This window comes from Trematomus bernacchii, unplaced genomic scaffold (assembly GCF_902827165.1).
Source record: "Trematomus bernacchii unplaced genomic scaffold, fTreBer1.1, whole genome shotgun sequence".
In the NCBI taxonomy this organism is placed as follows: domain Eukaryota; kingdom Metazoa; phylum Chordata; class Actinopteri; order Perciformes; family Nototheniidae; genus Trematomus; species Trematomus bernacchii.
Window position 1 is genome coordinate 71786 of NW_022987665.1, and position 24552 is coordinate 96337.

Below are 24552 nucleotides of genomic sequence, written 5' to 3' on the forward strand. Positions count from 1 at the left end.
TTTAAGACTTTTTAAGACCCCGCGGGAACCCTGAACACTTGATGAATTGATATAAAACATAAATAAAAAGAATATTAACTAATTTCTAAGATATCCCAACTTAGTAGCTTCAGGTAGCTGCACTTCGAAGTAGCATTATAATGCAAAAGTACCCGTACGTGGGCCCACAACGCATGCGCAGTTGAGTTTCCCCTTAAGCCCTGCCTCCTATCTCCTGCTCTGTCAGTCAGATGAATGGAGAGATTGATTGATTGATTGAAAAGTTTATTAACAGCTTGTATATTGGGTACAGTACAGTACAGCTCAAAACATACAATTGTTAAGGGGATGCAGACCAGAGAAAGACTTTCGTCTTGTTTACATCAGGGTCCCCCATTTCCAATTCATCATATCATTTAAGACATATAAGACATATTTGACATACAGATGGCTTATTTACAATTTACATACAGGTGGTTATTTGCATACAGATGGCTTATTTACAATTTACATACAGGTGGTTTTTTACATACAGATGGCTTATTTACAATTTTCATTTTAGATTTCGTTCTAATACATCCTAACCGGACATTTAAGACATACCAAGTCTACAGATATACAGTTAGTAACAGAGTCTGAAATGCGAGTATATACATAGATGGGGGGGGGAAGCTGTCCATTGTACGACAGGTTGAGATTTGTACCATTACCGGGGCCAGTTTTGCAATGCTCTCCCCCGAAGGTGCTCTTTAAGAGAGGTTTTGAAGGTAAGTATATTTTTACTTAGAGAGAAATTCTAAACTCTGGATTCAGCTTTTAGTGCATTTTACAACTTTAACACCCTAATGATTAAAATAAGGGCTAAAAAAGAGTTTGTGCTGTGTAGTTTGTTTAGCTAAAAAAAAAAGTATCCACTGGTTTACAGACGTCTCTTTCCCATTGTAAGTCAAATGGAAAAACGTCTTCTTCATGGACATGGTGAGTTTTGGAGCAGAAAAAAGAAAATACAAAATGTGTAGAGGTAAAGTGAAGAGGACTGCAACAGAAAGAACAAGAGTGACCTCTGCTGGTAATACACATGTAGTGCATTTATTTATCAGGATTTCTATAAAGCACCGTGTATGTTTTGTAAAGAAGCCTTTAAAGTTGTAATCAACCTGAAAATAAGCAGAATAGGGTCCCTTTAAACCGATAGACATATTAATATAATCCATTAACAATATGATATATACAATTCTGCACTCTGAGTACTTGTGCTTGTGTTTTTGTTTTTTTAACCTTTATTTAACCAGATAAAAAAGCATTGAGATAAAATCTAATTTTCAATGCTGACCTGGCCAAGAAGGCAGCAACGTTGCACATAACACATAACACAAACATATAAATACAGAGAACATAACTAAGAAAACAAAAGACGAAAAAGCAGTCACTACATTGTGCACATTTGGGACAGTAAGAAAGGTACACTACTTATTACTGCAAGAGCAGCTGGTGGTGAGGACTTCAGACAACTTCAATTTAAAACATGCTATTGAGACAAGTGCCATCAGTGTGAGGCGTGATTGAAGGTCATTCCAAGACCAAGGACCATAATAAAAAAGACTCCTTTTTCCAGCCTCAGTCCGCACGGCAGGAACCTGGACCCGTATCCAGGCACTGGATCTGAGGTTGTAAGAGTCACAAACTGTAGCAAATCTGACACATATGTACAGTGGAAGCTTTCCTAAAATGGCTTTATACATTAATAAAAACCAATGCTGCATCCTACGCATAGTAAGTGAGGACCATCCAGTTAGGCTATACAGTTTGCAATGATGAGTCCTATAGGGTGCATTTGATATATAACACAGTGCAGCATGGTAGAGTGGGTCAAGTTTTAAGTGTTAATTTGATGTTACTGTTGTTCTTACTTTGAGTATGTTTCCATAGTTCAAATATCTTCAAAACAGCTTTTTTTTACTTCTTAAACTCCATAAAGAAGGTGGTGGCGAAGTCCATAGGGGCTTGGCTTGGCAACTGGAAGGTCACCAGTTCAAGTCCCGGTGTAGGTACCATATGTGTTCGGCCTACCAGATGTGTTCGGGGTCCGTTACGCTTACCAATGACGTCACGCATTGGCTGTACGGTAACCCAAGAGGACATTTTACACGGTCAAATTCCGAATGTATTGAAACTCCAGACTCAACGTAAGAGCTTGAGCCTCTTCGGGGGGTGCTAACATTTAAACATACACTTCATTCTTTACTTTGTCCGTTATTATATGTAGAAGATATTACTTTTTTCTCCGTCATGTTGTTTCCATAGCAACAACTTCAAAATAAAAGCATCTAAATAGATTTGTGTTCTACACACCAAAATACGTTATTTGAACACCCCTCTCGATCGATTTACAAGAAAAAATTAGTATGGCCCGCCCTAATACACCAACGCAGTTTTTAAAGATATACATTTTTCAACACAGAATCATTTGCCAAATTACACCATATCCAATCATTTTACGAGTCAGAAAATGCTATCTGTTCATTGCAGTTATTGTTTATTGAATTAGATTACCATGAGCTCAACATAATTATGTAGAGTACAAGTCCACAGCCAAGAAAATGTTATTTGCATATCATTTTATTTATGAATATGGAATTATGGAATTCTAACACTGGAATTTGTTATTATTTACTATAACTTTATTATATTATTCGGGTACAGCCCTACTGTACCAAAATATCCGAATATTCGTTCGTTGGAGTACTATTCGGGTTTCAATTTCGTTATTCAGATATTCGTTTTTGTTTTTTTTCCCCGTTTTTTTTTCAAATTGAATTTATTGAAATCTCCAATATCAACGTAAGAGCTTGTGCCTCTTCGGGGGGTGCTAACACTTAACCATAAACGTTATCGTTTACTTTCTCCGTCTTTATATGTAGATATTACTTTTCTCCGTTAATCTCTGTCACGTTGTTTCCAAAGCAACAACAACTTCCTGTCAACTGCGCTAACTCTCCTTCAAAATAAAAGCATGTCCATAAATAGGACATGCCAAATTACACTTAACACATAGCCTATACAACTGCAACGAATGTAACAAACACAATGCGATATCCTTTTCAATTTCAAAGAACACAAATTGGGTTACATTAACAAATAACTATAAAACAATAATACTGTAGAATAACAAAATGAATGCCGTGAATACACTGAAATACACGTGTTGAAGCGGTTCGCTGCTGATTACTACGATTCCGTACAGCCAATCACAATGGGTGACGTCATTGGTAAGCGACGGACCCCGAACACATATGGTAGGGCGAACACATATGGTACTGACACCGGAAAGACCAAGTGCTACCGAGGTGTCCCTGAGCAAGACACTGCTCCCCGGGCGCCGTACATAATGGCAGCCCACTGCTCCTAACACTAGGATGGGTCAAATGCAGAGAAACCGTTTTGTTACATAGAACCTGTACTATGTAACGACAATAAGTTGAATCTTCAATCTTCTTCAATGACTTGGATGATGAGGTATTAAAAAGAGTCATTTCCAGTAAACTGTGTTCAAGTGGAAGCATGTCCGAACATATCTCCGCCCACACACACGTCAAACACAAACACACACACACACACACACACACACACACACACACACACACACACACACACACACACACACACATATATTTCACAAGAAGGGATTTTTCTACGTGTCATCATCCAGGAAACATAAACTCTCCTTCTCCCCTTTGCAGTGGAGGAGGAGAGTGGCTGTTTAATACTTTTTAGAAGATGTGTAAATGATAAATATAACTGTATAAGGACACAACCCTTACTGCTGTTTTGTGGTTGTTGTTTTTTAATGACAATGTATTAACCCTGCAATGCAAATCAATTATGAAAAGGAAAAAAACTTTATTGATACATTTAAATTATTATAATAGACTTTGGCCATTTTAATTAATTATGTATGTTGTCTTTTGTTAGAGATTGTTATAATGTCTACATGTGGTGTGTATATTGTTGTACATGTTCTACTAAAAACGGTATGTATGTAGTGGAGTATAATATAGTTGCAGACAAATGTAAATTACATTAAAACAAATAAAAAAGTCAATAAATGTATTTAATTGTTATAATTATTGCTGTATGAATGCCTTCATCACTTCGATGTTGCAGCTGGTAGTTTTAATTTCTTAATTTTCTTAATTAATTGTATTATATGATGCAATAATTACATGATTACATTTTCTAATATTAATAATATAAATAATTGTTTACTTTATCATCATCATCATCATCATCATCATCATCATCATCATCATCATCATCATCATCATCATCATCATCATCATCATCATCATTATCATCATCATTGTACAAATAATACGTTTATTTTAAATGCTCCCACCCTCCCAAATCTGCCCTACTTTTCGTTTCCCGGAAATCCACGCCTCCTCCTTACAGTAAGCCTCCGCCCCATATTGATTTGCATAAAACCGCTTGACCCGTAGATCCCTCCTCACTGTGCCTCGCCGGTGTTGTTGTATTTTCACGCTTTTAAAAACAAATTGACTGTATTTTTGTTTCATTGTAATACCCATCAAACATGGCTCATGTCAACATTTGCGTCAAACGGCTTCTGACCATCTTCAACATCTTCTTTGCGGTAAGTTTGAATAATAACCTCAAAAAAGTGGCCGGATCTCTGGAATAGAAACTGCGTAGTTTCGGTTTAAAACGTAATTTTAACTCTTAAACCGGCTAATAATGTGTGTTTTATTTAACTAATTGATTGTATTTCATTCTGTATCAATCATGTGTAAAATCCTATTTCCCTTCATTGACTTTTGACTCTTATAAGTTGACTTTTTACACGAGTGCCATACTCCATTAACATTTCAATATATTTTGTAATAAAGTGCATTTACTCCTCCTCCATTTGACATAAAACGTATACAAACAATAAAATAAAATACATTACTAACTCTCAAAAGGTTCGGCTATAATACATTTTAGATTATTTAAAGCTATTTGTTTTTATTATAATCAGTTTTAGGATTTAAGTGAGAAAAAACACGATACATTGTAGTGTGTGTGTGTGTGCCTCCTGGATAAATAGCAGGGTCTGTTTAGGTGACTTTAAAGGTTTATCTGTGTTTAACCAGAAAAAAGCCAACCTTTACTTGCTTTATTGTGTAATTTTAGTAATTGTTTGGCAATTAAATACATTTTCTGTCTGTTAGGTAAACAAGTACCGAAGGGGAAGGGAAAGTTTAAACCATAAAATAATAGATTTTATTTTTTATGAAAGTGTCTTAAAGGGTTAAATAAAACAGATGTATTCATGTGTATATCAGTATGTAGTGTCTCTACTTTAAAGAGTCCTCTCCTGCTGATGTTCAGGTGTATATCAGTATGTAGTGTCTCTACTTTAAAGAGTCCTCTCCTGCTGATGTTCAGGTGTATATCAGTATGTAGTTCCTCTACTTTAAAGAGTCCTCTCCTGCTGCTGTTCAGGTGTATATCAGTATGTAGTGTCTCTACTTTAAAGAGTCCTCTCCTGCTGATGTTCAGGTGTATATCAGTATGTAGTGTCTCTACTTTAAAGCGTCCTCTCCTACTGATGTTCAGGTGTATATCAGTATGTAGTGTCTCTACTTTAAAGAGTCCTCTCCTGCTGATGTTCAGGTGTATATCAGTGTGTAGTGTCTCTACTTTAAAGAGTCCTCTCCTGCTGATGTTCAGGTGTATATCAGTATGTAGTGTCTCTACTTTAAAGAGTCCTCTCCTGCTGATGTTCAGGTGTATATCAGTATGTAGTGTCTCTACTTTAAAGAGTCCTCTCCTGCTGATGTTCAGGTGTATATCAGTATGTAGTGTCTCTACTTTAAAGAGTCCTCTCCTGCTGATGTTCAGGTGTATATCAGTATGTAGTGTCTCTACTTTAAAGAGTCCTCTCCTGCTGATGTTCAGGTGTATATCAGTATGTAGTGTCTCTACTTTAAAGAGTCCTCTCCTGCTGTCTTGTCTTATTTGCAAGTCATTACCTTTTTATAGAGAGTGTATGTTATGTTTCTGTTTTGTTTGTCTCCACCTGGTTTCCAGTCAGTCGGCAAAACAACAATTAAATATAATAGTTTCCAGATCTACACGTTGGTTTGTGTTTGTGTTTTGTTGAAACTATGTCAGGAAGTCATGTTGTGGTTAGCTGCTCATTTCGATATTGGCCACAATGAGAACAGTGTGTTTTTTATACTAAAAACTAGAAGTAAAAGCTTTCCTGTCACAGTGTTGTTTTGCACGGTGAAGATTAGACTCCAAATAACTCTGGATTTGTGTTTCAGGTATTAGACATGAACTGTTTTTTAAATAATCAGATAAAAACGGTAGAAATTATATTTAAAGGACTAACACTGATACTGAATGACCTTAAACATGACTTGGACTCTTTGTACTATAAAATATTTGTATTTAATTGAAGTTTTTTCTGGGTTTTAAGGTTTTAATGCCACAAAAAGTTATTGGTGTTGTGACCAAGATATTATTAACATGCTGTTCTAAAAAAATCTGATAAAATTATACGAACAAGGACATTTGAAATGGCTTGAAAAATGCTCTCTGGTGGAATAACTCTGATAGTAAATGACCTTAAAAATTACAAGGGCTTGATAAGATAAGGGGAACTTAAAATAAATTACTTTAAAATAACATTTCATTAGGGCGATTTGGACATTGTATTACCTTAAGAGATTATATAACGGTATAATGTCGTTGTACAGCATACAGAAACAAAACTCAACATGCAAAGAAATGGATCAGAGAAAACCACAATTAAAATTATACTTTGTTTTGTTTCAGATTATCGGCGGTCTCATCATCGCCTTCGCTTTCATCGGGCAGACACTGAGCAACAGCCATGGAGGAGGAAACGTAAGTATATCAGAATGTAGTGTCTCTACTTTAAAGAGTCCTCTCCTGCTGATGTTCAGGTGTATATCAGAATGTAGTGTCTCTACTTTAAAGAGTCCTCTCCTGCTGATGTTCAGGTGTATATCAGTATGTAGTGTCTCTACTTTAAAGAGTCCTCTGCTGCTGATGTTCAGGTGTATATCAGTATGTAGTGTCTCTACTTTAAAGAGTCCTCTCCTGCTGATGTTCAGGTGTATATCAGTATGTAATGCCTCTACTTTAAAGAGTCCTCTCTTGTCTTCAGATCGAGGGTCGGGGCATTGGCCTCATCGGACTGTATCTGTTTGGATCCGTAACCATGGTGATCGCTGTGCTGGGAGCCTATGGTTCTCACAAGGAGAGCAAAGGCTGCCTGATCGCTGTGAGTATAAATAATAATAACATCAAATATATAAAAAGCTTCCTCTGTTAAAACTGCACAGCTGTTCCACTTATATCCTGTGTTATATTGTATAAAGTATTATATGATCAGACGGTGTTATTGCACATCAGGGGCTTTCCAGTCTGTGAAAAACCTGCTTCATGAAACATCCTGTCACTTTCTGTCTTATTTCATAACAGATTTAGCATTATTTTAATCTAAATTCCTCTTTTGTTTTGACACCAGATAAAATCCCTTCTTCTTCTGTCTGAAAGCAGATATGAGTTTATTTCAACATCTCTTATGACTAAATCTTTATTTTTCCCCAAGCTTTCCTCACAGGATATTGATGATACTTGAACTTTACAGAACGTTACAAAATCTGCAACGCCTATTCAGGGAAATCCACAAAAAAGTGATTTCTGATTGTCCTTCCTGTTCTCTGAAACATTTAGTCCTCGTTAATCTGACTTTAGAGTCACAGAAACACCGTCTTGTAGGGCTGTGCGATTATGGCAAAAATCCTAATCACGATTATTTTGGTCAATAATTGATATCACGATTATTAAAAACGATTATCCATTTACTTTGAAAACATCCATTTATTGAAACAAAAATGTGAACAGTATGTTTTTAACAGTTGATTACCCTGAACTTTAAGTTTAATTCAACTGAAAAACCAATAAAAAATAAAATAAAAAAAATAAATAATTACATTTTTTTTTTTAAATAATATTAAAAATGTCTTATTAGCTATCCACGCATGGTTCTGCGTCTGTAAAGTGAAATAACGTTGAGAAAATGCAATCATTTCATTTATTTTGTAATTTATCTGTTATTTTGAACACTTTCGCATTTGCTTTATATTCATAGAAAGTGTTCAAAATAATCTGAAAAACATTGTTTTATTCAAACAACTGTCGTAGCAGCTTTAAAATCAGCCGTGGTCTAGAGAGAATAATCAGTTAGGTAACAACACAATATTCGTATTAAAGGCAATAAAGATATTTTTATACGTGCAAGTATGACGTCTCCTCTAAAAGAGCACGTCCTGTTCTGAGTGAAACCGGCTCTCTAGGAGGACAACAACAACATTCTGGGAGGCCAGCTGATACCCCCTCTGGCACTGTATGCAAAACCATCATCTACAAGACAATGGGATATACAGATACCCCTCAGACACAGTATGCAAAGACCTCACCCCCTAAACACGTCTGTTGATCACACATACATTTAAGGTTCACTCCCAAAGAGATGACCTAATCAGAGAAACTAAGGCGCCGTTTACACGAGGACAAAACTGCTTGTATCTGCATAGTTTCTCTTACGTATAGCCCTATTATTTACACGAGGCCGATAGAAACGGACCCCACAAACGATAACGGCAAAAAGATAAATGTTTGTAGGCCTATTCAGGCTATAATCTACACAAAAAAAGGAAACACAGGACCGGCGTGTCCCAGAGGAGCGATCTCACCCGGTGTTTGTAGAGAATATCTCTCTTTCTGAGCGCGTCCTCTCCACAGAGACGTGCTTCTTGGTCGGTCGATGCAATATCCACAGATTCGGTTTCTTTCAGTTAACTTCCCCGTTGCATTTATCCATATGCTGAGGAAATGACTATATCCCGCTGAATACCAGCAATCGCCACACACACCTGTCAGTAGCTACTGCTAGTGCTACTGCTACTGACCATGCTACAGATGTTAGTGCAAAATCTACAGCTCCTCTACCACAACCATCAGCAACAAGTGGACATGGAGAATTACATGAACTACATGTTGCTAAATCCACCGCGGGGCTTAAACAGAAGGGTAGCCATGGCAACATTGCTGCGGGGCTGCTCCGGAGTCTTCTTCGCTGCTTTTGGTGTATTTTGGCGGAAGTTACAGCGCCACTTACAGTCCCGGCATATGTACTACAGCGTGTCCAGCGGTCTCGTTTGAACAGACACGTTAAATGAAACAAATGCATGTGAACGGAAGACTTTTTTGAAAGCGCATACTGTGCATAAACGCAAACGTTCCCGTGTGCACAACGCCTTAAGGTTCACTCCCAAAGAGATGACCTAATCAGAGAAACTAAGGTTAGCAATGTTAACACATTTGATCGTACAATTTCCTTAACACAACCCCTCATGTCCCTTCAGTGACTGTGAAAAAAGGGCCAAACGTCATTAAAATGTTGATGGATTTGGTTGAAAGAAGTTCCTTAACATCACTATAAATCCTCAGAAACCTCATATTGACTTCTTTACAAACTATTCAGGTATCTGTGTGGGTCTATATTCACTTTCTTTCCCTGTTTCTCTGCAGTTCCTGGTCTGTATGGTGATTGGAAGTCTGATCATGCTCCGCGGCGGGATCCCTATCGCCACCGTGCGCCCCATGGTAAAGACAACCGGCTGTTTGTACAAGATCAATATTTACTAGAACTTCTTGTGCTGATTATCACAGAAGGACAATAACAAACGTCTTCAAACAGCTAGAGTTTAATAAAAGTGTTGAATTGATTGAGTAAATGAGCTCAAGGTCACATGTTGGAGTTGAAATCTGTTATTTTTCTAATTTAAAAATGTGTCCACTGAGAGAAATGTGGCTTTTTAAAAAAAACTTTTACATTTATTCTTTGTAATAAGTGAGTGAGTTTCTCCTAATGGAAGTGTTTTGGGTCGTTGTAGCGCGCCTCCACCTGTCGCCCATCGTAGTCTTCTGATTCAAACTATTATAATTGTCTGTAAATTGTTAATTAATTCTTCTAATTACTCTCCGTGTGTTTTCTTGCAGCTGGGTGATATCCTTGAGGAGAAGTTAAGGATGGCTGTGCCTCTCGACACGGCGTCAAGCGAAGACAGGGTCATGGTTGAGAGCATACAGCACGAGGTAACACACACACACACACACGCACGCACACACACACACACACACACACACACACACACACACACACACACACACACACACACACACACACGGGTGTATTGTCGTCAGGTTTCAAACAGGAACTAATAATAAAAACCGTGTCGTTGGAGTTATTGTTTTATTAGTTCTTGGCAGAAAACGGAGGATCTTATCTTCCCGTAATTACGACACACAGGTTTTATTCGAATGTAAAATGATAAAAAGGAACGTTTACGAGAAATAATCCAAGAACAAAAACTGAGTTGTCGACTGCTTTGTGCTTTTAGATTAAATGAGTGCTCAGATTTTCATTTTTAAAGACATGTATGAATACGTGATTCTGTTGTCTTGAGTTGCAACAGGACAAGAAGTCGGTGAAATGTCACTGACGTCACAGCCTCTCCTAAACATCCAGGTGTCTGCAGCTCAGATTGAAATCTAGAGGGAGAAGTTTGTTTTATGATTTGACTCGCATGCAAACGACCTCGGCCCGGAGGTAAGGGCGGTTTTAAAGAGGAAGAACAAACTCCATAAACTGAAGTGACCCGGAGTCATATTTTAATTTAGTTCCTTAATTTCTTCCTCCAAACTCTGAGAGAACAACACTTTTTTTAATGGTTTGGTACGAGGCACATTCTGTGTCTCTGATCTTGTTGATAAGATATTTAAAGGGGACCTATTATTTAAAACCCTCTTCTTCATGTCTCTTCTACATCAACATGTGTCCCCTCTTCTTCATGTCTCTTCTTCATCAACATGTGTCCCCTCTTCTTCATGTCTCTTCTTCATCACCATGTGTCCCCTCTTCTTCATGTCTCTTCTTCATCACCATGTGTCCCCTCTTCTTCATGTCTCTTCTTCATCAACATGTGTCCCCTCTTCTTCATGTCTCTTCTACATCAACATGTGTCCCCTCTTCTTCATGTCTCTTCTACATCAACATGTGTCCCCTCTTCTTCATGTCTCTTCTTCATCAACATGTGTCCCCTCTTCTTCATGTCTCTTCTACATCAACATGTGTCCCCTCGTCTTCATGTCTCTTCTTCATCAACATGTGTCCCCTCTTCTTCATGTCTCTTCTTCATCAACATGTGTCCCCTCTTCTTCATGTCTCTTCTACATCATGTGTCCCCTCTTCTTCATGTCTCTTCTACATCAACATGTGTCCCCTCTTCTTCATGTCTCTTCTACATCAACATGTGTCCCCTCTTCTTCATGTCTCTTCTTCATGTCTCTTCTACATCAACATGTGTCCCCCTCTTCTACATCAACATGTGTCCCCTCTTCTTCATGTCTCTTCTTCATCAACATGTGTCCCCTCTTCTTCATGTCTCTTCTACATCACCATGTGTCCCCCTCTTCTTCATGTCTCTTCTTCATCAACATGTGTCCCCTCTTCTTCATGTCCTCTTCTACATCAACATGTGTCCCCTCTTCTTCATGTCTCTTCTTCATCAACATGTGTCCCCTCTTCTTCATGTCTCGTCTACATCACCATGTGTCCCCCTCTTCTTCATGTCTCTTCTTCATCACCATGTGTCCCCTCTTCTTCATTGTCTCTTCTACATCAACATGTGTTCCCCTCTTCTTCAATGTCTCTTCTTCATCAACATGGTGTCCCCTCTTCTTCATGTCTCTTCTACATCAACATGTGTCCCACTCTTCTTCATGTCTCTTCTTCATCAACATGTGTCCCCTCTTCTCATGTCTCTTCTACATAACACCATGTGTCCCCTCTTCTTCATGTCTCTTCTTCATCACATGTGTCCCTCTTCTCATGTCTCTCTTTCATCACCATGTGTCCCCTCTTCTTCATGTCTCTTCTTCATCACCATGTGTCCTCTTCTTCATGTCTCTTCTTCATCAACATGTCATGTATCCCCTCTTCTCATGTCTCTGTCTACATCAACATGTGTCCCCTCTTCTTCCATGTCTCTTCTACATCAACATGTGTCCCCTCTTCTTCATGTCTCTTCTTCATCAACATGTGTCCCCTCTTCTTCATGTCTCTTCTACATCAACATGTGTCCCCTCTTCTTCATTCCTCTTCTTCATCAACATGTGTCCCCTCTTCTTCATGTCTCTTCTTCATCAACATGTGTCCCCTCTTCTTCATGTCTCTTCTACATCATGTGTCCCCTCTTCTTCATGTCTCTTCTACATCAACATGTGTCCCCTCTTCTTCATGTCTCTTCTACATCAACATGTGTCCCCTCTTCTTCATGTCTCTTCTTCATGTCTCTTCTACATCAACATGTGTCCCCTCTTCTTCATGTCTCTTCTTCATCAACATGTGTCCCCTCTTCTTCATGTCTCTTCTTCATCAACATGTGTCCCCTCTTCTTCATGTCTCTTCTACATCACCATGTGTCCCCTCTTCTTCATGTCTCTTCTTCATCAACATGTGTCCCCTCTTCTTCATGTCTCTTCTACATCAACATGTGTCCCCTCTTCTTCATGTCTCTTCTTCATCAACATGTGTCCCCTCTTCTTCATGTCTCTTCTACATCACCATGTGTCCCCCTCTTCTTCATGTCTCTTCTTCATCACCATGTGTCCCCTCTATCTCTTCATGTCTCTTCTACATCACACATGTGTCCCCTCTTCTTCATGTCTCTTCTTCATCAACATGTGTCCCCTCTTCTTCATGTCTCTTCTACATCAACATGTGTCCCCTCTTCTTCACTGTCTCTTCTTCATCAACATGTGTCCCCTCTTCTTCATGTCTCTTCTACATCAACATGTGTCCCCCTCTTCTTCATGTCTCTTCTACATCAACATGGTCCCCTCTTCTTCATGTCTCTTCTTCATCGTCCCCTCTTCTTCATGTCTCTTCTTCATCAACATGTGTCCCCTCTTCTTCATGTCTCTTCTTCATCAACATGTGTCCCCCTCTCTTCAAGTCTCTTCTACATCCACATGGTCCCCTCTTCTTCATAGGTCTCTTCTTCATCAACATGTGTCCCCTCTTCTTCATGTCTCTTCTACATCAACATGTGGTCCCCTCTTCTTCATGTTCTCTTCTACATCAACATGTGTCCCCTCTTCTTCATGTCTCTTCTACATCAACATGTGTCCCCCTCTTCTTCATGTCTCTTCTCATCACATGTGTCCCCTCTTCTTCCTGTCTCTTCTTCATCCACATGTGTCCCCTCTTCTTCATGTCTCTTCTTCATCAACATGTGTCCCCTCTTCTTCATGTCTCTTCTTCATCAACATGTGTCCCCTCTTCTTCATGTCTCTTCTACATCAACATGTGTCCCTCGTCTTCATGTTCTTTACATCATCAACATGTGTCCCCTCTTCTTCATGTCTCTTCTTCATCACATGTGTCCCCTCTTCTTCATGTCTCTTCTACATCAACATGTGTCCCCTCTTCTTCATGTCTCTTCTTCATCAACATGTGGTCCCCTCTTCTCATGTCTCTCTTCATCAACATGTGTCCCCTCTCTTCAGTCTCTCTTCTTCATCAACATGTGTCCCCTCTTCTTCATGTCTCTTCTACATCAACATGTGTCCCCTCTCTTCATGTCTCTTCTTCATCAAACATGTGTCCCCTCTTCTTCATGTCTCTTCTTACATCAACATGTGTCCCCTCTTCTTCATGTCTCTTCTTCATCAACATGTGTCCCCTCTTCTTCATGTCTCTTCTTCATCACCATGTGTCCCCTCTTCTTCATGTCTCTTCTTCAATCACCATGTGTCCCCCTCTTCTTCATGTCTCTTCTTCATCAACCATGTGTCCCCTCTTCTTCATGTCTCTTCTTCATCAACATGTGTCCCCTCTTCTTCATGTCTCTTCTACATCAACATGTGTCCCCTCTTCTTCATGTCTCTTCTACATCAACATGTGTCCCCCTCTTCGTCATGTCTCTTCTCTCTCATCAACATGTGTCCCCTCTTCTTCATGTCTCTTCTACATCATGTGTCCCCTCTTCTTCATGTCTCTTCTACATCAACATGTGTCCCCTCTTCTTCATGTCTCTTCTACATCAACATGTGTCCCCTCTTCTTCATGTCTCTTCTTCATCAACATGTGTCCCCTCTTCTTCATGTCTCTTCTTCATCAACATGTGTCCCCTCTTCTTCATGTCTCTTCTACATCACCATGTGTCCCCTCTTCTTCATGTCTCTTCTTCATCAACATGTGTCCCCTCTTCTTCATGTCTCTTCTACATCAACATGTGTCCCCTCTTCTTCATGTCTCTTCTTCATCAACATGTGTCCCCTCTTCTTCATGTCTCTTCTACATCACCATGTGTCCCCTCTTCTTCATGTCTCTTCTTCATCACCATGTGTCCCCTCTTCTTCATGTCTCTTCTACATCAACATGTGTCCCCTCTTCTTCATGTCTCTTCTTCATCAACATGTGTCCCCTCTTCTTCATGTCTCTTCTACATCAACATGTGTCCCCTCTTCTTCATGTCCTTCTTCATCAACATGTGTCCCCTCTTCTTCATGTCTCTTCTACATCAACATGTGTCCCCTCTTCTTCATGTCTCTTCTTCATCAACATGTGTCCCCTCTTCTTCATGTCTCTTCTACATCAACATGTGTCCCCTCTTCTTCATGTCTCTTCTTCATCAACATGTGTCCCCTCTTCTTCATGTCTCTTCTTCATCAACATGTGTCCCCTCTTCTTCATGTCTCTTCTTCATCAACATGTGTCCCCTCTTCTTCATGTCTCTTCTACATCAACATGTGTCCCCCTCTTCTTCATGTCTCTTCTTCATCAACATGTGTCCCCTCTTCTTCATGTCTCTTCTACATCAACATGTGTCCCCTCTTCTTCATGTCTCTTCATCAACATGTGTCCCCTCTTCTTCATGTCTCTTCTTCATCACCATGTGTCCCCTCTTCTTCATGTCTCTCTTCATCACCATGTGTCCCCTCTTCTTCATGTCTCTTCTTCATCAACATGTGTCCCCTCTTCTTCATGTCTCTTCTTCATCAACATGTGTCCCTCTTCTTCATGTCTCTTCTACATCAACATGTGTCCCCTCTTCTTCATGTCTCTTCTACATCAACATGTGTCCCCTCTTCTTCATGTCTCTTCTACATCAACATGTGTCCCCTCTTCTTCATGTCTCTTCTTCATCAACATGTGTCCCCTCTTCTTCATGTCTCTTCTACATCAATGTGTCCCCTCTTCTTCCTGTCTCTTCTACATCAACATGTGTCCCCTCTTCTTCATGTCTCTTCTTCATCAACATGTGTCCCCTCTCATGTGTCCCCTCTTCTTCATGTCTCTTCTTCATCAACATGTGTCCCCTCTTCTTCATGTCTCTTCTACATCACCATGTGTCCCCTCTTCTTCATGTCTCTTCTACATCAACATGTGTCCCCTCTTCTTCATGTCTCTTCTTCATCAACATGTGTGCCCCTCTCTTCATGTCTCTTCTTCATCAACATGTGTCCCCTCTTCTTCATGTCTCTTCTTCATCAACATGTGTCCCCTCTTCTTCAGGTTCTCTTCTTTCTACATAACATGTGTCCCCTCTTCTTCTGCTCTTCTTCTATCAAAACATGTGTCCCCTCTTCTTCATGTCTCTTCTACATCAACATGTGTCCCCTCTTCTTCATGTCTCTTCTACATCAACATGTGTCCCCCTTCTTCTTCATGTCTCTTCTTACATCAACATGTGTCCCCTCTCTTCATGTCTCTTCTACATCAACATGTGTCACCTCTTCTTCATTGTCCTCTTCATTCATCAACATGTGTCCCCTCTTCTTATGTCTCTTCTACATCAACATGTGTCCCCTCTTCTTCAGGTCTCTTCTACATCAACATGTGGCCCCTTTCTTCATGTCTCTTCTTCATAACATGTGTCCCCTCTTCTTTCATGTCTCTTCTACATCAACATGTGTCCCCTTTCTTCATGTTCTCTTCTACTCAACATGTGTCCCCTCTTCTTCATGTCTCTTCTTCATCAACATGTGTCCCCTCTTCTTCATGTCTCTTCTACATCATGTTGTCCCCTCTTCTTCATGTATCTCTTCTACATCAACATGTGTCCCCTCTTCTTCATGTCTCTTCTACATCACATGTGTCCCCTCTTCTGTCATGTCTCTGTCTACATCACCATGTGTCCCCTCTTCTTCATGTCTCTTCTTCATCACCATGTGTCCCCTCTTCTTCATGTCTCTTCTACACAACATGTGTCCCCTCTTCTTCATGTCTCTTCTTCATCAACATGTGTCCCCTCTTCTTCATGTCTCTTCTACATCAACATGTGTCCCCTCTTCTTCATGTCTCTTCTTCATCAACATGTGTCCCCTCTTCTTCATGTCTCTTCTACATCAACATGTGTCCCCTCTTCTTCATGTCTCTTCTACATCAACATGTGTCCCCTCTTCTTCATGTCTCTTCTTCATCAACATGTGTCCCTCTTCTTCATGTCTCTTCTTCATCAACATGTGTCCCCTCTTCTTCATGTCTCTTCTTCATCAACATGTGTCCCCTCTTCTTCATGTCTCTTCTACATCAACATGTGTCCCCTCTTCTCTTCATCAACATGTGTCCCCTCTTCTTCATGTCTCTTCTACATCAACATGTGTCCCCTCTTCTTCATGTCTCTTCTTCATCAACATGTGCCCCTCTCTTCATGTCTCTTCTACATCAACATGTGTCCCCTCTTCTTCAGGTCTCTTCTACATCAACATGTGTCCCCTCTTCTTCATGTCTCTTCTCATCAACATGTGTCCCCTCTTCTTCATGTCTCTTCTTCATCAACAGTGTCCCCCTCTTCTTCATGTCTCTTCTTCATCAACATGTGTCCCCTCTTCTTCATGTCTCTTCTACATCAACATGTGTCCCCTCTTCTTCATGTCTCTTCATCAACATGTGTCCCCTCTTCTTCATGTCTCTTCTACATCAACATGTGTCCCCTCTTCTTCATGTCTCTTCTTCATCAACATGTGTCCCCTCTTCTTCATGTCTCTTCTTCATCAACATGTGTCCCCTCTTCTTCATGTCTCTTCTTCATCAACATGTGTCCCCTCTGTCTAAAGAGACTCTGAAAGTTTCAGGAACAAAGATTCTCTCTCTTTTTGATCCATTTCTATAAAACCTGTCTGAAAATGAGCTGATCAGATTTTGGCCACTTGATGATGTCATAACGATGTCTTGTCTTGTGTAACCATTAGCCAATCAGCAACCAAGGTAACCCCCCCCCCACCTTATCACCTGAATCTCCTCCTAGAGCACCATTGAGTTCTTTGTAACCAAATGTCTCTCAGAGGGGCGTGGGGAGGGGCTCCTTATTTTCATCTAAAGTAACAGACAGAGAATCAGCACTTTGGAAACAGGGCTGAAACAGAGGGGATTATGGGTAATGCTGCAATGATCTGTTTGGTGTTTCAGCCAATCAGAGACAGGCTCTGGATATATCTGAGACCTGTGATATATTGATGAAGAACGGTAGAATAGGGGACCTTTTTATCGAGAATTATCTGGAGAACATGACGCCCGTATACAAGATGTCTCCTGACGTAAACAACAACAACGTGGCGTCGGAGCTCCGTGAAAACAAAGCCGTCTCTGACGCTCTGTTTGATACTCCGATTTCTGGAGGAATTATATAGTTTTTGAGGAAGAGAAACATGGTTTTCTGGCATCACGTTAACATTTTACGGGGAAATCTACATTTTGGTTTGAGGGCACAGAGACCCTAAAAGCACAAAACATCACAAGCATTAATTAGGAGGAAAAGAGATAAGATAGAGAGTTCTTCAAAATATATTTGGGGTTTCTGCCTTTCTTTTCATGCACAAGCCTTTGTGTTGTTGGTTCGATCGCTGAGCGGCAGGAAACGCCCCGTACGACCGGTTTCAGAGCTAAAAATAGCTGTGTGTGTGAATTATCTACAGAACGATCGAGAGGACTTTCCACTGCAGAGACAAACAGGTTTTATCTGTAAAACCACATCTCTGAACCTCTCACCTCCTTTCACTTTGACGTCCTGGCCTCGCTCATCAACTGAGAAAAACCACACACACTATTTCACATGTCAGAAATATAATGTACAAGTGGTTCAAATTAGCCAAATTAATTCAGTGCAAAACAAGTAAAGCATGAGGTGTGGATGTCAGTGGTATCAGTAGTGTAAATGCAGGGTGAGGATTGCATGGACATGTGAGAGTGTTGAGGTGCACAAAGTGAAAACAAACTCATAGCATACTCGACCGAACCGGGGTTGCCTGTAGGAGAAAGCAGAGAGGGAGAAGAGCAGAGGCTTTAAACAGCTGCAGGGCACCAGACCCAGGTGCCCTGAGTTACTGCAATCAAGACGGCACAGCCACACCTCTCCAGATGAACCCACAGGGGCATCACACCCTCTCCAGATGAACCCACAGGGGCATCACACCTCTCCAGATGAACCCACAGGGGCATCACACCCTCTCCAGATGAACCCACAGGGGCATCACACCCTCTCCAGATGAACCCACAGGGGCATCACACCTCTCCAGATGAACCCACAGGGGCATCACACCCTCTCCAGATGAACCCACAGGGGCATCACACCTCTCCAGATGAACCCACAGGGGCATCACACCTCTCCAGATGAACCCACAGGGGCATCACACCCTCTCCAGATGAACCCACAGGGGCATCACACCTCTCCAGATGAACCCACAGGGGCATCACACCTCTCCAGATGAACCCACAGGGGCATCACACCCTCTCCAGATGAACCCACAGGGGCATCACACCTCTCCAGATGAACCCACAGGGGCATCACACCTCTCCAGATGAACCCACAGGGGCATCACACCTCTCCAGATGAACCCACAGGGGCATCCCAGTACTGAATACTTTTTTTTACTTTAATTGATAAATGTAAACGCACAAATAAGGCTGCAAGTATGTAAACAACGCACGGCACATTCATAAAAACTAAAACGATTATATAGATTTTTCCCGATGTAAATATTTGTCCCAAGTGATGCATTCAAGGACCGTCGGAAAGATAAATATCTGATCCTTTTTTCTGTATTAACAGAAAATGGGCATGATAAATGGTGTCATTTTAGATTCATCTTTTTAAGAAAAACCTACTTTCGGCTTTGTGTAACGCTGATCAACGGCCCTGCTTCTTCTGTGGTGTTTGAGCTGCAGTGCTGATGTTTATATCTTCTTCTGTGGTGTTTGAGCTGCAGTGCTGATGTTTATATCTTCTTCTGTGGTGTTTGAGCTGCAGTGCTGTTAATTTCTTCTTCTGTGTGTTTTAGCTGCAGTGCTGCGGTCTGTTCAGCTACAGGGACTGGGAGGACAGCATCCCCGACACGTGCCTGTGCAACGGAGACGAAGAGATGGAGGGGATCTGCAAGACCGTCGATACCGTGAGTTTATGAAACATTATAATATATTTAATAGGGATGCTCCGATCGATCGGCCGCCGATCATTATCGGCCGATATTCACTCTTAATAGTGTGATCGGTGCTCTCTATAAAGGCCGATCAGGAAAGATGATCAGATGACGTAAAATATGACACTTTTCTCTGTGCGCGGCAAAACAAGCTCGCCAAAATGGCTTCACCGGTCTGGCAGTTTTTCAAGTTGTCCTAAAAAGACAATAAAATAGCGGTGTGCAACGTGTGTGAAGCAGAAATCCTGCAGCTCAGCCCGCTGTGACCAAGCCCCCAGGAAGTGCGCTGGACTCTGAGGAACACATTCGTAGTGGCCAAACGGCGGTACTACAATTTCCGTATCAGTCCATGACGTCACCCGGCTCAGAAAGACTTTTTCCCATTGACTAACATGGGGAAAGAGACGTCTGTAAATCAGCGGATAATTGTTTTACCGGAAGTAGCGAGCTAAGAGGCTCCGGCTTGACGAGGTTAGTAAAAGCTGACCGGAGCATGGAGGACCGGAGAATAGAGACACGGCAACTAAAGCTTCCCTTGTAACATGTTTATATGGATTTATTAAACAGACTGCAAGTCACAGCACAACCTGGCCGAGAGGGCTTTTAGGGAGGGGGGGGGGGCAGGATGTGTAACGCAAGACAAATTGAGAGCATCATTGCGAAAGGGAATGCAGCAAAATAATAGTTTTATTTCGATTACGCTGTTTTCGTAATCGTTGGAAGCCAAAATCGTAATCGAGATTAAAATGTGATTAATTGCACAGCCCTAGCTGCGAGTGTCACTCCACGGAGTTCACTCCATCACGGCCGGGTAGGGGTAGGGTATACAACAGGCAACAGGCCATTGGTGGCCCGCCAGCAATAATATTTGGCCAGTAAAATAATTTTTAGATTTTCTATAATGTCCGAATAGAGAATCCACTACACCTGAGGAATGCTTATTGTACTTTTATCCATGTTGAGAGTGAATGACACACAGGCACAATCTGGCAGCGGGGTGCACTGACGCTGATAGTGGATCAATAAGTAGGTGGACAACGCGTGGTGCTGAAAGCCAACATGCGGTTTGTGGTTTGAAAAAAAAAAACACCAGCTCACAAAATCATTCAAACGTAATGTTTACTTAGATATCAAAACATTGACAACAAAATCGGAGAAGCCGCTTGGTCATGGAGGGCGAGGGGTGGTGGTGCATATGCTGCCTCCCCAGCTGGCAGCTTTGTTTTGAAAGAAGGCTTTGGGCTTTGATTTTGTTCTGGCCCGCCGTCTAGTGGCTCAGAAAAAAATTGCCCCAAGGCCAAACTTACTTGCCGACCCCTGGTGTCGGGCGTGGTTTGGGATTGGGCCTAAATGTCCAAGTGAGTCACGTTTCTCTTCTTCTGTGGTTTCCTGCAGGCACACCAGGAGCCGAAGGAGATCTACGAGAAGGTGAGTGGAGCTGAGATATTAAAGAGGCAGAAAATAATAAATAATTATCCCACCTTTTTAAATAAACGTTTTCTCTCGTCTCCAGGCGTGTTTCCCGATCGTCCGTCAATACTTCCTGCTCATTGCCGACATCGCGATCGGAGTCTGCTTCACTCTGGCTGTTCTGGCGGTGAGAATTGATATTTTATCTTTTATATTTATTAACACAAACCCTATTTATTTATTTCAAATATTACTTTTTATTTTCTTATAGTTTTACCACTTTAATCTGGGATGATTTTGCTGTTAATTCGTACGTGTTTTTCTCCTAAATTGTGAGGTTTTTCTCGTTGAATAACCCTTTTAAATATCTGAAAATATCCACATTTGTAAGTTTTCTTTTCGCAAAGTTACCTCAGAATACAACTTGGGAAAAGGGGAAGATTATTTTTGTTATTGTTAATAAATAGATTTAACACCTAAATCTCAGCATATCCTAAACAACACATTACCATAATTTAACTTTTTTAGAGAATATAACAGATTTTATTCTGTTATGATTGTGCTGATATTATAAATCTAATCCATGAATCTCAGAATATTATTTTAAAAACACCACATTTTGTAAATAAAATGTGTTTGTTTTTTTTACCTGTTCATTTTTTGTATTTATAGATTTGAAAAGATTTTTTTTCCTGTAATTTTAAAGGGGACCTATCATGCAAAATGCACTTTTTGATGTCTTTTCTACATCAACATGTGTCCCCGGTGTGTCAGGGAACTCACGCAGCGTCAGAGAATAAAACCCCCTCTCTTTTCCTCCGTACCCAAATCTCTAAAAACGGGGAACAACGGAGCTGATCCAGATTTGCGTCCGATATGACGTAATATCTGAAATGTGGACCCACGGCCCTATCAGAAACGTTGCTATCAGAAACAATGCCCGACTGTTTTGGACGTAATATGGTCGGTGTTCACATTAGCATGGCTAACTCTCAGAGCTAACCTGTACTGGAGAGCATGTGTGTGAAGAAGCAGGAAATAAAAAGGAACTCACCTTGTGGTATAACCGGCAAGAGAGAAAGCCTTTGAGCTCCATACTGTTTCAGAAACAATCCTTGATAATCCATGATATGGCGTGTCATCACGGCAGTATCTGCCGGTAGAATCTCCTGCATAAGCTCCGCCCCTCTTTTTTAAATTTATTTTAAAGCTTTATACCCCAAATCATCACTTTAGAAACAGGAAGTGAAATAGAGGGATATGAGGCATGGCTAGAATGGGTGATCTGTTTGGTATTTGGAGCAAAACACTTCATAGACATGTGTTTATATATTTGTATATATCTGAGACCTATGCTACAAATAGCATGATAGGTGACCTTTAACATTAAAAAAAGAAAACTTAAAAAGTAGAATTGTATTTACCTCTTCGTCTCACTTCCTGTTCTCCTTTTGTTATTGAATACTAAACATTGAACCCTGACCCCCTGCAGCTGCTGGGCCTGGCTCTGAGCTCGGTGATGATCCATCAGATCCGTCACGGCGTCCGTGCCCCGATGATGATGACGATCCCCGCCATCTTCTCCGCCATGCCGCCCAAATACGAGGAGCTGAAAAGCCCTCCGGAGTATTAAACTCTCCTCCTCCTCTTCCTCTTCCTCTTCCTCTTCATGTATTCATTCAGCGCCATATCGTGCCTTACTGTGACATCGGGTTTATTCTCTAATGCAAATCAGCTTTTTGAAAAATCTGAAGAAATCATTATTTTAGTTTAGAGTGAATCGGATGGATTAATCACGGATGGTTTTTTGTCTGATAACGTTAAACATTAGGTCGTCTAGGTTGCAACATATTTAGTTTAAGAACATTTTGAGACTTTATTCTCTCCATTTTGGCTCGTTTTTAAGCAGCGTCACAATTAAAACAAATTATAATAAATACGTTTTGGCTTTAGATTAATTTCTAATACACGATTTGAATTTGCGACATTTTGGCAATTCATTCCTTAAAATGTGACTGTTTTCTAAGGAACTGTGTGTTCCATATTTTACAAAAGAAAAGGATATTAGTGAAATTTTAAAGTGTTTATAATTAAAAAAAATCCCAGAAAGGCTTAGAGTCAAACGTCATTGAAAAATCACTAATTTAAAGGTTTGATAAAGTCTTGAATTATTTTTTTTTAAATATTAAAGGTGGGGTAGGTAATTCACTTCAGAAACACTTGTTATATTCCATGGCATGCTCTAAACATCCCGATAGCAATGCATATCTTAAAAGGTACTTTTCTTTTTCTTAATTGCTTGAAACCATCAAATGAATGTAGTTTGATGACCGAAGTGCCTTCAATGCTTTCACTGAAAGTCATTTTTTTTACATTTAATGGGTCTTTTTAACGCACAAAGCTTTGCAACGTGAATGTATTATCTTCCACTTTGACTTAAATCTACCAAAAACATATTTTATATTTAAGATATCTTTAGTCAAACGTGTAAAAACGTTATTTTGAAATTCAAATGCTTTTAGTTTGAAATCCAGAAAAAATGTTATTTTGATTGAAATGTGTATTTTAAAAAGGGAGAAAGTCTTTAATTAAACTTTGGATACAAAGGGAAAAATGCTTTTATTTGTGCTGTTTGTCTCTTTGTGACTAAAGCTGTAAACTGATGACTTTCAGAAAATAAAAAAATACAAAACAAACTGGTTGGATATTTATTAACTAGTTTAAGATTATCCAGACTTTCAATGCATGTGAATACATTTCTTAGAATAAGATTAGTTTTCCTGTACAATCCCGTTTTCTAAAGGCCGTCATCTTTACAAAACACTTTTGACACGAGCAGTTTATAAAATTACAGAACTGATTATTTCCCAAAGGAAGATCTGGGTTTTTGAACAAAGTCACCAACGTTGTACATTTATCGTTAAGTAGATAGAATCGGGATGAAACCCTCTTTAATGGTCACACATGCAGAGCACACAGCGACATTTGGCCTCTGCTTTGAACCCATCCTAGCACCAGGAGCCTAGCACCAGGAGCCTAGCACCAGGAGCCTAGCACCAGGAGCCTAGCACCAGGAGTCTAGTACTAGCACCAGGAGTCTAGCACCAGGAGTCTAGTACTAGGAGCCTAGTACTAGGAGCCTAGTACCAGGAGGCTAGCACCAGGAGTCTAGCACCAGGAGTCTAGCACCAGGAGTCTAGCACCAGGAGTCTAGCACCAGGAGTCTAGCACCAGGAGTCTAGCACCAGGAGTCTAGCACCAGGAGTCTAGCACTAGCACCAGGAGTCTAGCACCAGGAGTCTAGTACCAGGAGTCTAGTACCAGGAGTCTAGTACTAGGAGCCTAGTACCAGGAGTCTAGTACCAGGAGTCCAGTACCAGGAGTCTAGCACTAGGAGTCTAGCACTAGGAGTCTAGCACCAGGAGTCTAGCACCAGGAGTCTAGTACTAGCACCAGGAGTCTAGCACCAGGAGTCTAGCACCAGGAGTCTAGCACCAGGAGTCTAGTACTAGCACCAGGAGTCTAGTACCAGGAGTCTAGCACCAGGAGTCTAGCACCAGGAGTCTAGCACCAGGA

General features: G+C 40.6%; 1 protein-coding gene across 1 annotated transcript; it reads left to right on the top strand.

The window, feature by feature from the left end:
* The first annotated feature begins 4404 nt into the window (after positions 1–4404).
* LOC117487109 (tetraspanin-8-like) lies at positions 4405–23672 on the top strand. Its single transcript, XM_034135756.1, has 9 exons — positions 4405–4633; positions 6826–6897; positions 7181–7297; positions 9613–9687; positions 10084–10179; positions 19429–19539; positions 20962–20994; positions 21080–21163; positions 22469–23672. Exons 1-9 carry the CDS (start codon positions 4574–4576, stop codon positions 22607–22609), a joined length of 789 nt encoding a protein of 262 aa, XP_033991647.1. The 5' UTR covers positions 4405–4573; the 3' UTR covers positions 22610–23672.
* Positions 23673–24552: the final 880 nt, after the last annotated feature.

What these genes read in the sequence shown, in the direction of transcription:
- LOC117487109 (XM_034135756.1), top strand. Translation starts at nt 4,574, where the DNA reads ATGGCTCATGTCAACATTTGCGTCAAACGGCTTCTGACCATCTTCAAC. An exon ending in TCGCCACCGTGCGCCCCATG is followed by an intron (nt 9,688 to 10,083) that starts GTAAAGACAACC and finishes GTTTTCTTGCAG; the next exon opens with CTGGGTGATATCCTTGAGGA. An exon ending in TCTGCAAGACCGTCGATACC is followed by an intron (nt 19,540 to 20,961) that starts GTGAGTTTATGA and finishes GGTTTCCTGCAG; the next exon opens with GCACACCAGGAGCCGAAGGA.